This window comes from Schistocerca americana, chromosome 5 (assembly GCF_021461395.2).
Source record: "Schistocerca americana isolate TAMUIC-IGC-003095 chromosome 5, iqSchAmer2.1, whole genome shotgun sequence".
Lineage (NCBI taxonomy): Eukaryota > Metazoa > Arthropoda > Insecta > Orthoptera > Acrididae > Schistocerca > Schistocerca americana.
In genome coordinates this window covers 705545697-705561620 of record NC_060123.1, presented here as the reverse complement: position 1 = coordinate 705561620, position 15924 = coordinate 705545697, and the positions used below count along the sequence as shown (strand labels likewise).

The 15924-nt window shown below is 43.6% G+C and overlaps 1 protein-coding gene across 1 annotated transcript in view; it reads right to left on the bottom strand.

Moving 5' to 3' along the window:
* LOC124616646 overlaps nt 1-13140 on the bottom strand; it is a 29883-nt gene extending 16743 nt beyond the window's left edge. The window contains exon 1 of the mRNA XM_047144974.1: nt 13002-13140. Coding sequence (XP_047000930.1) covers nt 13002-13140 — 139 coding nt within the window. The remainder of the gene's footprint in view (nt 1-13001) is intronic.
* Between the last annotated feature and the right edge of the window lie 2784 nt (nt 13141-15924).

Below are 15924 nucleotides of genomic sequence, written 5' to 3'. Positions count from 1 at the left end.
TCAGCCAGTAGTGTGTGTGCACCTTCCCTGTGCCAAGACAATCTTCATATGTAAAACACAAATCAGAGCCTTTTCTTGTACCTTTTGTAACGTAAAGTCCTAACACATAATGTTATTTATAAGAAATCGTTCTTCTTGCCTTACCGCAGCTACGACAGCTCGTGGGGAATCTTTTTATTTGATTTTATTTTTGGGGAAGGGGGGGGGGGGGCGAGGGCAGGGCAAATGTAAGGTTTTCATATGTTTTCTGCCATTGTAAATATTTCACCTGTAGTGTACTGCGACAAAAACGCGTGAGCGCAGTGCACTAGTAGTGGATAAGATCCTTGACTCTGTGTTGAATGCGATCTGTGGTGCACCTGATCTCCAGTCGGTTGTGCAGCGCCGGGGCATTCTTCTTTGAGGCACAGTGCCGAGCAGTTGAGTTTTTAGAGGAGGTTTGGTACTTGTGACTCTGAGAGAAATCGTCTAGAGTACTTCATTATGAACGTGAAAACCTGTTCGTAAACCTATGTTATTGATTCCATTGATGGAGAAGATTTTTTTGGAGGAATTTTTCAAGGTATCTGATGCATGCGCAATTATGAAATGTTTGTTTGTCAGAACTATTAAATGAAGGAAGTCTTTGTCCTTCAGGTAACTAATAACATTCACGGTTAGGGTTAATTTGATCACTTTGCTTTCATTATGTCACAAATAACGTACTTGTTTGAAATGTCTGTAACTTTTGTATTTCGTAACTGTTAGGGTCTTATATGTTGTACAGTCTTTCTTGACTAAAATCAACTTTAATTTTTCAGGAACAACTTTCGTTAAGGTAAAAACGCTTCTCCATCATTTTAATAACATTTTTAATGTTTTGTAGTTGTGATCTTTACCTTGCGCCACATGAAGACACAGGTTGTTTCTGACAAGCAAAAACAAATTTGGTAGTGAGTAGCTTATTTTTTCTATAGTTGTTGCATGTGCTGATTTCTTTTTTGCTTTCGAGAATGCTAGTACACCAGACACGAAAAAACGTGCTGAGCATGAGGTTAGTTACTTTTATTTCATGATAGGTCTCACTTTGCATTCGTATGAGGAAAGAGTTCGCAGTCAGAATTTCGGCTCTTGTGCTAAACAAGCAGATTAATTTACAGTGAACAATGTAGGTAATTTCAAATAGTTTTTTTCCTTTTGACTAGAGTAGTATTTTATATCTGTCGACATTTCAAGTCAGGAACTACACTTCATATCACGTAACTTCCATATGAACCTCTGTATAGTTTCAGTTAAAAAGTTTTCGCTGAGTACACAATTAGTTACTTTTTTCATTTAATTAGATTAGTTCTCATTACTACAAATTCAGTATTTCACGAAGTTTAAAATTTTTTTTCAAGACACTGTTCATATGGGCAACACAGGGGAGACCAACAGTCAGCGTTGCTCAGCGGATGAGTACGGTATCTAAAGCACGCGTTATACGAGGAGACAGTTTTCGATAAAAGGAATATTCTGCATCTTCATTTATAGATAAATTTTTGTAGAAAGCTTACGGCCTCGGATACAACAGTAATCAAGGAATGAACAAAAGCCAAGGACGTGGAAAAACTAACGAGAAATTATCGAGAACGATCTAAGCTTCGATTCAGAAAGAGAAGATCCGGATAAACAGATAGATAAAAGAACTGTACGAACAGACAAGGACGATTACAAACAACACCAGGAAAAGAATGACAAAGTTCTACGGACACCTACACAGGATGAACGAAAATAGACTGAGGAAGAAGATTTTTAACATAGTGACAATTAATGCAGTGAAAACTAACTAGGTGAAAGAAAGGTCTCGAGAAACTGAACATCTCTACAGAAGACATGACAGTTGGAAAACTACGAAATAAAGTTCAGAAAACAGAAATCTCAGCAAACATCCAAGGAGAAGAGAACGGGAAAGAAGTGGACAGAATAGAGAAAGAAGAAAAAAGTGAATAAATGAAAAGTTTTTGTGAAGGAAAGAGCGACGAAACAAAATTCCATGAAAGTGGATTGTGTTTTAGCGGTCTCCTTAAGGCATATCAACGATGATAACAATAATGATGATACGGTTTTAATAATGATAACGATACTAATAATAACAATAACAACAATAATAAGAGAGTCATATCGAAAATAGAGTGAACTAACTGTGGAAACCAGCCAGTATTATACGTACGAGTCGAAAAGTGACCAAGAAAAGACGAATGTACGAAGTAGGAGTCCAAAGACACATACTTCTATAATCCTCCGCAGAAAGTGTAGTTAGTAATGGTTAACACAAAATGCAGTCTGGAGCACAAAAGACCTAATTTGAAAGAAGCATAGAGAGATTTAACCAAAGAAGGATGGAATATTAACTTTTCGTTGGGACAAAAACTGAACTTCTTTTATGACGAGTATTTGTCGGTAGCAACGGTTTCGTACGGTGACTATGACGAAGGAAATTGTCACCTTGACTCCACTTTGTTTCAGAAGTTAGGGGCATGAACAAATAATCTGTGTCGACGTTGTACTGTCAAAGTGATGCGTTACGTCATCTGGACTGGATGTACTTAGGTTAACGGCTAAGTGCAACTTGGACAAAATGTAGGCAACGGAAGTAGTATTAGAGATTTCCGACATCCGTAAGTATGTATTAGTTAGGGGTTTGGCCTTCATGGTACTGAATAGTGTTGGACGATTCGTCATCCGTTCTGCGGAGTCATTACTTTACACACTAGACTAACTTTCAAAGAACTCGTTCGTTTTCACTACGCCCTATACGCTGTATTTCTTTGTCCAACCTTTCCTTTTATTCTTCACCGCCAGGCTGTACCAAACCTATTTTGTTTCCTTATGGTGCATCTTTTCTAAATTCATTAATATTACCAATATGTGCTAATACATTGTAAATTATTGTAGAAACAATTAAAACGAAAAGCGTACCAAGAGCGTAGTTGAAGCAAGGAACTTAATAGCATAAATACATAAAGAAAGAATCTGGTTAAAATTCCACATGGGCAGAACATAGAGGCTGTGATATAAAAACGGCAGTGCAGGTGCCACTGTCACGGAAATGAAATTACTCGTCATGGAAGCCAGCTCCGACACAAAGTCAGTTAGACGTGATTTTTTTATAAGTGTGGAAATATGCTTTGGGTCTAGTTAATATCAAGATACACAAAACTACGACAGTCCATGGTGTTTACCAAGGATAGTAGAATGCAACACATGCAGGAGGTCGGTAGGTGTGCGCCCAGTAGGAAACTACGACGTCGCCATCGCCACAGCCGAGCCGGGAACCGCTCAGTACCTCACGAGTGCCACGTAACGTATTGTATTATCACTGTGTTTCTGAGTGAGTACAGAGTTGTTTAATCGACAATACTGCTAGATATGGCTCTTTGCAATTGTGCGATTAGGCAACAATGTGTCTTTATGCTCTTTATAAGCGATGTACACTGAAGAGCCAAAGAAATTGATGTACCTGCCTAATATCGTGTAGGGCCCCCGAGAGCACGCAGAGGTGCCGCCGCACGACGTGGCATGGCCCCGACTAATATCTGAAGCAGTGCTAGAGGGAACTGACACTATGAATCCTGCAGGGCTGTCCATAAATCCGTAAGGGTACGAGGGCATGCATGTCTCTTTTGAATAGCACGTTGAAGGCATCCCAGATATGCTCAGTAATGTTCATGTCTGGAGAGTTTGGTGGTCAGCGGAAGTGTTTAAACTCAGAAGAGTGGTTTTGGAGCCACTCTGTAGCAATTCTGGACGTGTGGGATGTCGTATTCTCCTGTTGGAATTGCCCAAGTCCGTCAGAATGCACAACGGATATGAATGGATTCAGGTGATCAGACAGGATGCTTACGTACGTGTCACCTGCTAGAGTCGTATCTAATGGTATCAGGGGTCGCATATCACTCCAACTTCACACGCCCCACACCATTACAAAGCCCCCATCAGCTTGAACAGTCCCCTGCCGACGTCCAGGCTCCATGGATTCATAAGGTTGTCTCCATACCAGTACACGTCCATTCGCTCTATACAATTTGAAACGAGACTAGTCCGACCAGGCAACGTTTTTCCAGTCGTCAACAGTCGAATGTCGGTGTTGACGGGCCTAGTGGAGGCGTAAAGCTTTGTGTCGTGAAGCTATCAACGGTACACGAGTGGGCCTTATCTCCGAAATTCCATATCGATGATGTTTCGTTGAATGGTTCACACGCTAATACTTGTTGATGCCCCAGCATTGAAATCAGCAGCAATATGCGGAAGGGTTGCACTTCTCTCACGTTGAACGATTCTCTTCAGTCATCGTTGGTCCAGTTGTTGTAGGATCTTTTTTCCGGCCGCAGCGATGCCGGAGATTTGATGTTTTACCGGGTTCCTTGTGAAATGGTCGTACGGGAAAAACCCCACTTCATCGCTACCTCGGACATGCTATTGCGGCATCTATAGCCCCTGTTCAAACTCACTTAAATCTTGATAACCTGCCATTGTAGCAGCAATAACCGATCTGACAACTGCGACAGACACTTGTCTTTCAGAGACGTTGTTGACTGCAGCGCCGTATTCTGCGTGTTTACATATCTCTGTATTTAAATTCGCATGCCTTTCTTTGGCGCTTCAGTGTATTACATTTCCTTATGTTGAGAGTCAATTGCACCAAGCGCCATTCCTCCACAGTTCTTCCTACATTTGTCTGAAATTTTATAGGCTTGTTACTTCATACATCACTGACGATTAAGTGCAGAGTCACGGTTCACCTATCAGTGTATTGACGGATTCTGAGAGTGTATCTTGAGTTGTTTTCAGTGAAAAATAATGGTTTGTTTTGCAATTGCAAATTGTTCTAACCACTGCATACAGCTAAAATAGTTGAGAATTAAGTTTCATAAATTTCCTAAAAATAATGAGACGAAACACGAATGGGTAAAAGATTGTAAACAAGACGATTCGTTTCAATTGTTAATGCTTGTAAGTGCACAATACATTTTGCTGTTCGGATTATGAAAAGGATTTCAAACAAGACCTTTGAATCTTCCTTTAAAATGTGAGTTGCAGCCTGATGCTATTCCAACTCTACAACTCCTATTCTCCATAGCTGATTAAGGCGCTAGTTATCAAGATGAAATGAGAGAAAAGTTTGGTCAGAAATACTAAGTTACTGTATAGAAGCAGAAATGGTTTTACAGGTAAGAAACCAACTACTGAAGAAACTACCAGCAGAATAAACGTCAACTATGAAAATAAACACCGCTGTTAATGCTACAATGCAGATTTGTGCCAACAGTAAGAACAGTAAAGGATCGTCAGTGCAATTGTAATGCTGACATACTTACAATAAAACTTTTTTTTTTTAAATGGTCGAAGTTTTTTTTTTTTTTTCAGTGTCAGTAAAAGCTACTTAAATGTGAGATTAAGCATTATTTTGAAGGTCATTGTGTAACCTGATACCGAGCCGATGCATCACGGGAAATTGTGTGGTATATTGAAGGTCACTATGTAAAATAATACTTGTCACATGTCAAGATGACCTTCTGCTCACGCTTCTGAGGCAATTGTCCTACTAAAAAATGAAAGTCATCCATCCACTATGCGCATTCAAGCGCCAAATTCAATGTCGCCCACCCACTGTGCCGGTTGTGTCTTACATAAACGTCCAAGACGAGGTCACGCTCTCACCATTCATTTAGGTCAAATGAATGACTTAAAAATAGCTCCCCTACATTGATGAAAGCTAATAGGGTGACATAAAATGGAGAGGCGTAAGAAAGCCCCTCTTCCCATAAGAATATGCAGAAATTTATCCAAGACGGGACAAAATTCTAAAATTGCCATATAAATGATTTGAGTAGTTTCAGACCGCGTTGTATGCTAAGAACTAAATGTGGCAGGACTTTCACAACATTTATTTTATATCAGTTTCTCAAGGTGGTTTACTATGGTACATAAATTGTATCCACATTTCATTGATTCAGTTATCTGTGGTTATATCCTCACGACGAATCCCTATAATGTTATGTTAACACTGAAAATCAGCAGTCTGAAACACGGAAGAGGAGGACATGCAGCACTCACGCTCTGAGGGCTGTGTACGAACTAACTTGTGTGTAGACAGTTCATCTGTCCTGGGAGTCGAGGCTCTAGACGATTTTTGCCTGTTCGATACGGGCAAGATATCAGTCCTGGGGATTCCAACACTTCCGAGAATGTTCTAATGTCCAGTCTTAAGTTTAGACGTTTTGTATAATTTTGCATGATATTGTAATTCCAGAGACAAACAGACGTACAGACTGACAGTCGGATAAAAAAATTACAAACAAATATTTTTTCAGTGATACAATTACAAAATAATTTTATGACTTTTCCCTTAGTTGAACTGTGAAACGTGGCTTCTTACCACATTTCGTAATTCTAAGTTGACGGGAAGCACCCTATAGGTTTTGACGAGTGAATTTGCGAATATCAAAGCACGCGACGTAATTGGGAGTATTTCTTCATTCCATTGACATAGAACCTTAACTGTTTTACGCCGCTAAGGGACCTCAGACCTTAGTATGGGATGAAAATTTCGACTGGGTACATCTGCGTGTTCCCGAGAAAAAAGAGGCTTAACCGTCGAATAGACAGCACAGACGGACAGGGCAGAGGGGCGACAGAGCGATACTGTAGGGGTCCCGGTTTTATCGATTGTAAAAAAAAAAAAAAAAAAAAAATTAAGCATCAACTATCTTTAAAGCGGATAAACGGGAAAAAACTACAAAAACTACTTACGGCATTCGACTTTTATGTCATCCATAACAATTCTGCGTTTACTGAACTCCACGTGTGGTCATCTAAAAGGCTTTATTACATTATTTTCGTGCTTTCTGCTATTTAATGTCTGCTAGCACGATTCAAGGTAAACAATATGTGTTTGTCAAAGCTACATTTTATTGATTACTCTACTAGATAATTGTTGAAAACTTTCCAAACCTGCCGTGAAATTGGCCGCTGGAATCAACTTTATTGAAGATTTCTGTCTGGAGTGAAGTCCGCCTTATACAAGAGTGAAAAGGGGACGTTTAGCAGTGCAGACGAATAGCAAGTAGAAGCTTTTGAAACGTGGTGTTACAGAAAAATACTGTAGATTCGATGGATAGATCGAATAATTAGTGAGTAGGTACTGAACAGAACTGAGGAAAACGGTAAGTTATGGCACAGTTTGTCTAAACAAGGGGTCAGCTGATAGGACACATGCTGAGGCATCAAGGAATAGTGAATTTCGTGCTGGAGGGAAGCACGGAAGGCAAAAATTTCAGGTGGCCAAACGATGAACACAGTAAGCAGGTTCAAATGGATGTTAGGTGCAGCAGTTGAAGGAGCTCGCACAGAATAGACTAGCGTGCGGAGCTGGCTCGCAACAGCCTTCGGACTGCCGACCTCAACAATCGACCTTTAACGGCTTAGGACTGGACGAAAGCTACCCTCGACTCCACGGTCTATCGTACAGCCACGCCAACCGTATTGCAGAATTCTCAACTACGTGATTGCATTTTGTGCCGTGTTGCATCTCACAGAGTTCGAGAGTCCTAGTTCCTGGACAGAACATCTTTTCTACCTTGTAATTTCATAACCTTTTCTTCTCTTCCCGACTTATCCATTCGAATGCATACTTGGACACACCTACAATATAGCATGGTAACTTTCTTAATAGTCTGCCTCAAGATCTATAGTACATAACAGAGCGAACTTAGGAGCGGTCACGGGCCTTATCTGTCAACAGACGAATGGTAAACTATTGTCGTGAACACGATGTGCAGGAAGAGAAGGGTTCGTCTTTGTGGAAGTTGCGCAGGTTGTCGCCAGGGTATACTGCAGTCATGTTTCAGATGTCTGGGAATTAGCGCCGAATCCATGCGCCAATGTGTTGAGCCGTTCCCTTTCTACAAACTGATTAGGGCTGTGCGTGGAAGCGACAGAGAAAAGATTCGGAACTTTATTTCGGCTCGCTTCTCTAATGGTTCGCATTCAGCTTAACTGTAGCACAGCACCGAAGCCACCGCTGCAGCAAGGAAACATCTTAATATGCCGTGAACTGCGTGACAATCAGACAAATCTAAATTGCAGAGCAACCGCTAGTCACATTATTTCCCATTGCTCCCAGCAGTTCAGAACCTCCACTTCAGTAACGCTCCAGAAAATCATTGCTAGAATTGCACGAGAATTTTTTGATGAGGGAAAGGTCTATTACTCAGATGCCATGAGGGATCGAGTGCCCCCTCTCTCCCTCCCAGTGCCATTTCACCCCTTTCCTCCCCAGACCAATTGCATGTCGGGATAGCAAGTTCCCCCTCCCGCCTTTCACTACTACTACAATGTGTGACTTTCGTCATGCAAGGTCTGTACACCGCAGTGCGAGGATCATCACCAAGCGCCAGCGGCAGTTTTAAAAATACTTAAAAAATGGTATTGATCTATCACGTAAGACAATTTGACATCACAGGATGCGACTAAAAAGTGCGGGAAATCTGAAGAGGTGTGCTGTCCTATTGACTAAATTACTATAATTTAATTACATCATTGCATTTTCCGCAAGCACGGCCATTGCTATTTTCAATTTTAGGGAAGCTTGTTGCAATATCACAGATTTTGTCCCTCTCTCCAAGATCGGCAAACAGAGATGCAAATAATTCTGAGACTTTAAATGTTCAGCAATTACCACAGTGCATTATTTAAACAAAATAACTGCAAGCATGTACCAAACCCACAAGGATCTTGTCCCTGCATTATTAACGTGTGATGTCATAGAGTGTTCGAAACAATGACATATTCTGTAAGCTCAAACGTATGACGACCTTGGATTGCTATTTACATTTTTGGGGTAATTTTTGCAATGAAACAGATTTTTTTTTTCCTTTTTTCAAGATCGTCACCCCAAGAGATGCGTAAATATGAGACTTCACAAAAAAAAAAAAAAAAAAAAATGGCTCTGAGCACTATGGGACTCAACTGCTGAGGTCATTAATCCCCTAGAACTTAGAACTAGTTAAACCTAACTAACCTAAGGACATCACAAACATCCATGCCCGAGGCAGGATTCGAACCTGCGACCGCAGCGGTCTTGCGGTTCCAGACTGCAGCGCCTTTAACCGCACGCCCACGTCTGAGACTTTACATGTGAAACAATTCGCACGGTGATATTTTAAGCAACTACTCTCATATACCATATTGAACAATTAGCACAGCGTCATATTTTAACAAATACACAGATCTTCCACGTTAAGAAAATCACACACTGCAAAAAATACCCTCTTGTTTCGTTCCAAGTACATGAGGAACTTATACCTGCATTTTTAGTGGGTTACAAACGATCATATCACCAATAAGGCGTCGAACACTATAAGATCATAGTAGACTTGTAAATAACGAAACGGAATCCGAATGAGTACCTTTCCCCAGACAAGTATTTTACATTAAAAAACACTAAATTGCACTGTAAACAATTAATACATCTGGGCTGTTACCGCCACAACTGGCGTTCGGTAGGCAAGATAAAGACAATGCACTTTATTTAAAAGGAACAAAAAGTATCTTCCATTATTTGCATCGTACAGCGCCACTGGGATCGCGAATCCTTCCGCTACAGTGCTAGTTACGTGTGAACTAGCGGGGGAGTGTCCACTGGCAGAGGCGCCCCACGCACCTGGCAGACGAGAATGAGTGAGACACAGAATGGATCCTGGAGTGATCTCTGTCCAACAATGGCAACAGTCATAAAGCACCCCACAGTCTTGAAATAAGGCTGGCAGGTTGCAGTTCGCAGTTAGCTGAAGTGACGCGTGTTCCTTGTCAGTATGAGGCGCTACTGCTGCCTGACCACACACACCACACTGCAGCGCCGCTGTCGGGGCGCCAGACGTTTCTGAGGCTCCCGTCAGCAGTGTGTGCGTGCCTCAGAGCGCAACACACCTCTGTGGGCAGACGTACAGGTAACAGAGTCATTGTGCTACTTTATTAGGCAGTAAGCACGCCTCAGAGCAGCGACTCTAATAATTTTGTACCTTGGCTATTAGTCGTTGAGGATATTTCCCAAAAAGTGAAGTGTTATTAATATTCAGTAGCTGGAGCACCATACACTCTCTGATCAAAAGCGACTGAACACCCGCCAGTATCTTACTGATCAGAGGTACAGCGTGTCCGTCATAAAACAGGCGTCACGTGTTTCGGTATATATTCTGAATTCGTAACTGGAATAAACCGAAACAAGTGCTTCTGATGAAGTCTTTAATGCAACGAAAAGTGTTGCGCTCTTTCATGGAATGAGGAAAATTATTTTGTAAAATGCAACTTTTATCTGGTCTTTCGATGACTGGTCCCAAACTGGCCTAGTTTGCTATTCGTTTAGCCAGTATATATTAAGAGGGACGTTAAATAACGTAAACATTAGCCAGTACTTCTTTACACAGCACCCTCCTACATGCATTCCTCGTTTACAAACTTCGAATTTCTTATTACAAGACCTCACAATGCTCCACTTTTGTAAATACATCACTTGCTTGCAATTACAAGGATGTTATGGTTGATGGCATGCTGTGTGGAGATCTGAGGTATAAGGTACCCTCCACTATCTAAAAAATGGGTGCACTGTTCGGCGATCCCCAGTTGGTGATGTAAATGCTATACAAATACTAGCACTGTATGTTTCGAAGCTCATAGTTTTTTGTTGTTGCTGTTGATGCCAAGAATATATGGGGATACAGATTAAGAGTTCAGCATAGCGAATATCAAATAGGCTCAGCGAAGCACCTTTAATTATACATTGCTTAGTTCCTTCTTACTGTCGTATGTTGTCCTTCCCATGTAGGAGAAATACTATGTTTACCGACAACTGCTTCATAGAGACGAGTAAAACAATTGTACTAAACTCTGAGAACTGATGCTCTACAACAGGGATGCCACGTCGTCATCTAAAAGACACATATTGACTTGAGCAAATAGGAGACATTTCAGGCTTTTCTCTTTCGGCGTATGGTCGCTGTCCTTATGTTTACTTAGTATAGGTTTAATAATATCCAACTTAATTTGTCACTTATAATTTCATTCTACATCGAAATCATCTAATTCTCTTCTTCAATCATAAGCTGACAATGAGTTATGTTATTGGTTTCTAATACTACCTAATTTTTCTCTTGTAAAATATCTCTTTTATGGCATTAAAAGTTATTACTTTCTTCTTCGAATGCTTCAAGCTCAGAGCATTCTCGAATTTTAATTTTGCATTTTACTGCCTCCATTCCACTACTGTTATAACATGTTATATCGTCTCACACCTTTCTGGGTGAATGATGGCAGTAGTTCCATGTTATTGTGGAATTTCCAAAAAAATGGTTCAAATGGCTCTGAGCACTATGGGACTCAACTGCTGTGGTCATAAGTCCCCTAGGACTTAGAACTACTTAAACCTAACTAACCTAAGGACAGCACACAACACCCAGCCATCACGAGGCAGAGAAAATCCCTGACCCCGCCGGGAATCGAACCCGGGAACCCGGGCGTGGGAAGCGAGAACGCTACCGCACGACCACGAGATGCGGGCGTGGAATTTCCATATAAATAAGTTTAGAACTTTTCCAAGCGATTGTCCATCAGAAGTAGTTATTCCACTTGTTATTAACTCTGCAAAAGACTGTTGTGTTGCACAACATTCACTCCTCAAGATTTAGATACAACGTAACCATCCTTCTTAAGCTAATTCAAATGCAAGTTGATTTTTATACAGAAACTATTCACTTATGCTTTAATACAATTACCGTCCATGGTTCCAAAGGTTTCTGCGAGCATCTCAAAGAATGATCGCTCTCCATTGGTATTGACAGTAAATGCATATATTTTGTTTATCCTACTCGTATTCAGATTTTTCTATCACTGTGTTTAAAGTATTTTGTGACCCTCGCCTGCAGATCTGCAAAAGATCCTTCTTTGTCCAGTAACAGTATCAATTCGTCCTTCACGACAAGTCTTTTGCCTGTACACTCCAACTTACATTTTTTACCTAATTCGACCTCTTGCAAAACCTGCTTTCATTTTTTATACACATAATACTAACTATATTTAGGGGAGGAATTTTGGAATAACGTAATATGTAGGGATCAATCGTCACTCAGCAATATCTATATCTGCCAGTTTTGCAGTGAACAGTGTCATAGACTGAGAAAAGTGTTTTTCTCCAGCTTCAGTATAACACACATGTATCACATGTATATCATTTTCTTTAACTATGTTCTCCCAGTTGACTGGTAGAGCATAAAAAATTTAGGCAGAGAGAACATGGTTTATAACCTTTTCTCCGTCTTGATTGTCAGGAAAGTGTATTTCATTGGATGCATTTTCTCTCAATAGTGTTTTGAGAGAAATACGTCTTCTTTTCTCGAGCTTTTGCTGGTTTCAGAAGGCGCGGAAGTTGAATGCGCGCCCAAGGATGTGGACCCGGATACCCAACAGGGGTCTCCGTGCTCTGGCGCGCGCCTGCGCCGCGAGCCTCGCCGTGCGAGTTCGCTGCCAGATTTTAGGTAACCCCGGCATTCGAGGGTTGGATCCCATCAGTTCCACGTCGAGAACTTAAATTGCCTGGGCTACACTCAGTGTCTCGCTTTGGAAGTGCCCCCTCCCATTTCCGTCTGCCAACCGCTGTCGTCCTTTCATCCATCTGCACGCCGTCGCTGCTGCCCGCCACCCGGTGCTCGACGCTGCCGCCTCCGCCGCCGCTGCCCCTTGTTTTAGTTCCTTTCACACTTCCACTACTCCTGACGCCAGTGGACGTCGCCTTCAATCATGTACACCCCGGCTACCAACATCATCTACACTTCCTCTTCACCTGCCCCCACTGTAACCTCGTTGAGTGCTTCCTCTGGGCTTATCCCATCTCATCCACCTCCACTACTTACGGTCTCCTCCCCTTCTGTCTCCTCATCCCTGTATCCCCACCTGTATGCTGCTCCTTCCCCTGCTCCTTTGCTTGCTCCTTCTCCTGCTCCTGTCATTGTCGCCCACCGAGACGACTTTCTCCCCCATCCTCACCCACCAAACTACAACTACTTCTGCTTCCCCAGCCTGGGTAACCGCCTGCCGCACCACAGTCGCCACCACCGAGCGCCCCATCCCCATATCCAGTGCCGCCACGTCACAAGAGGGGCCATCCAGTCCCTCATCCCTCCTCCCAGGCCACACCCGCCAAAAAACCTTCCAAGCGCCCAAGCGGCGACCTCACATCCCCTCCTCTAAAAAACCATCGTCTGCCCCGCTTCCCTCTGATCCCACCATGGATACCATCGCTCCTCCCACCTCCCCAGCCCCCACCCATTTTCGTCCTTGGCAACCCTGATCCTAAATTCCTAGATGCCTGCTTTCTCACCCCTAAAATCCGGAAATGCATCCCCAGTGCACCCATTACCCAAATTAACCCTCATGTCTTCCTCTGCCTCTTTCCACACAAAACTTAGCCCTGTGGTCACGGATGCAGAGGTGCTGGCAGAACTGAACGCCCATCCCACCCTGGAGGTCTGCTCAGCCCACCGTAATTACAACTCCTCTGACCCTACCTTCCTCATGTGTATCTTTACTAAGTCCACCTCCTCCATCGATCACCTAATGCAGAAAGCCCTGATTTCCAATCATGGCCACCCCATTGACCCATCCCTTGCCCCTCCTCAGTCCTACTGCTGCCAGTGCTGAATCCTGTACAATGATCACCTGACTCCAAGAACCCCCTCACCTTCCCCCATTGTAAAGCCTCCCATTTCCTTAAACAGTGTCCTAACCTAGACTCTCACCCTTCCTGCAAACACCTCCAATGGACCCTACCCCACCTAATCCTCAAAATGCAAAACAAAACCCCCTCACACCAACGCTGAGATCACTGTCCTCATTCGCTCCATCGACCCATTCATCCACCCCAACAATTCCCTCCAGCCTCCCATTACAGCAGAAGACATCATCCGGTTCCTACCTATCGTCCTGCAGAACATCCACCCGTCCCATTGCCCCCACACACTCCAGCAGATTTCCCTCATCACCCACTCTGTTTTTCTTTTAAGTACCTATGCCACCTACTCCCACAACCAGGCCCACTTTACCTTCACCCACCTAGACACCCTCATTTAAGCCCTTCACTCCTCAACCCACTTCCTTCCCTCCTCCAGCCTCCTGGTGCATCACCAGTATCGTCTCCTCTACCTCAACATTCGCTCCCTCCCTGCCAGCAAATACCTCTTGATGCATACCCTATCCCAGCTCCAGCTTGACTCCATCATCTTTAATGAAACCTTCCTCCAACCTCACCATGTTGTCCATACCTCTCCCTATCTCCTTCACTGCACTGATGATCTCCTTGCCCTCGCCCAAGGCAGGGTCGCTATTGAGCACCTCAAGCATCTCTGTCCGGCCATAACCGCTCCTCAGTGACCCAACTGAACAGCTTCACCTCAGCATCTTTTTTTCCTCCCTCACCATCACCTGTGCTACTATCTATATCCACCTCACAGCTCCTCTCCCCTATGGCTTCATTTCCCATGATGACTGTACCTTCTCCACCTATATGATATTGCCGGCCTGGGTGGCCGAGCGGTTCTAGGCGCTACAGTCTGGAACTGCGCGACTGCTACTGTCGCAGGTTCGAATCCAGCCTTGGGCATGGATGTGTGTGATATCCTTAGGTTAGTTAGGTTCAAGTAGTTCTAAGTTCTAGGGGACTGATGACCTCAGCAGTTAAGTACCATAGTGCTCAGAACCATTTGAACCTATATGATTGCTGCTGACCTCAACATCCACAGCCATGACCCTGCCGCCCTTCGGCAGTGGCATCAGTTAATTGCCACCCTTCATGGTGACCTTGTTCTTCTCCCATAACACACCCAATGTTATCCTCTCTTCCCCCAACCTCCTTGATCGTATTGCTGTGGACGTCCTTGATCCTGGTGGTAATGACCACCTCCCCATCCTTCTCACCACCTCCTCTGCCTGTGGCCCCCATGCAGCCCCCTGCCCAGCTGCCCCTGCAAAGTCTGTACACAACTACTGCCGTGCCAACTGGGATGCCTACTGGGAATCCATTGCCTCATGAGCCACCCTCTCACCTTTCACAATCTCGCTGACATCACCCGTGTCTTTTTCTTCCTGTGGAGGCCCATGTCCCTACCAAACTCATCCACTCTCACCACCCTACACTTCCTCCATTGGCCATCCTTTGTGAATCCCGCAAGCTCTACCTCCCCTTCCTCTGCATCCATGACCAGGATACAATCACCCACCACTGGAAATTACAGCAACACATCCAGAACCTTCTTACAGCAAAGAAATGTCGGGACTAGCGCCAGACATGCACACGCCCCAACTCCACCCTCCCTGTCAACTCCTCCAAGTACAGGTCAGCGTTCCACTGCATTACTAGTAGCCATCCCACCCCACATTACCCTATCCCCCATGACGATCACCCCTTGCCTGACAACCTCAGTAAGGCTAACCATTTTGCTTCTCACCTCTCCGAGGTCTTCTCCTTTCCTGATGGTCCCCATTTTGATTATTCCCTCTCCCCACCATCCATGGCTGCACTGATACCTCTGTCCCTCCACTTGCCCCTATCTTCCAGTACTTGGATCAGTTAAACCCCTCAGACATCAGCACTTTCAGCACTACACATGACATCACACTTGTCCTCCGCTCCAAATGCAACACTGCCCCTGGTCATGATGGCATCGCCCACTGCCACCTCAAGGAATCCCCTCTGTCCTTCCTGGCTGTCCTTGCTACCCTGCACAATGTCCTCCTTCCAACTGGCTTTTACCACGACCTGTGGAAGACTTCCGTAAATCCAACAAACCCCCCTCTGATACCTCTTCCTATTGTCCCATCTGCCTCACCTCCATGTTCAGTAAGGTCTTTGAGACC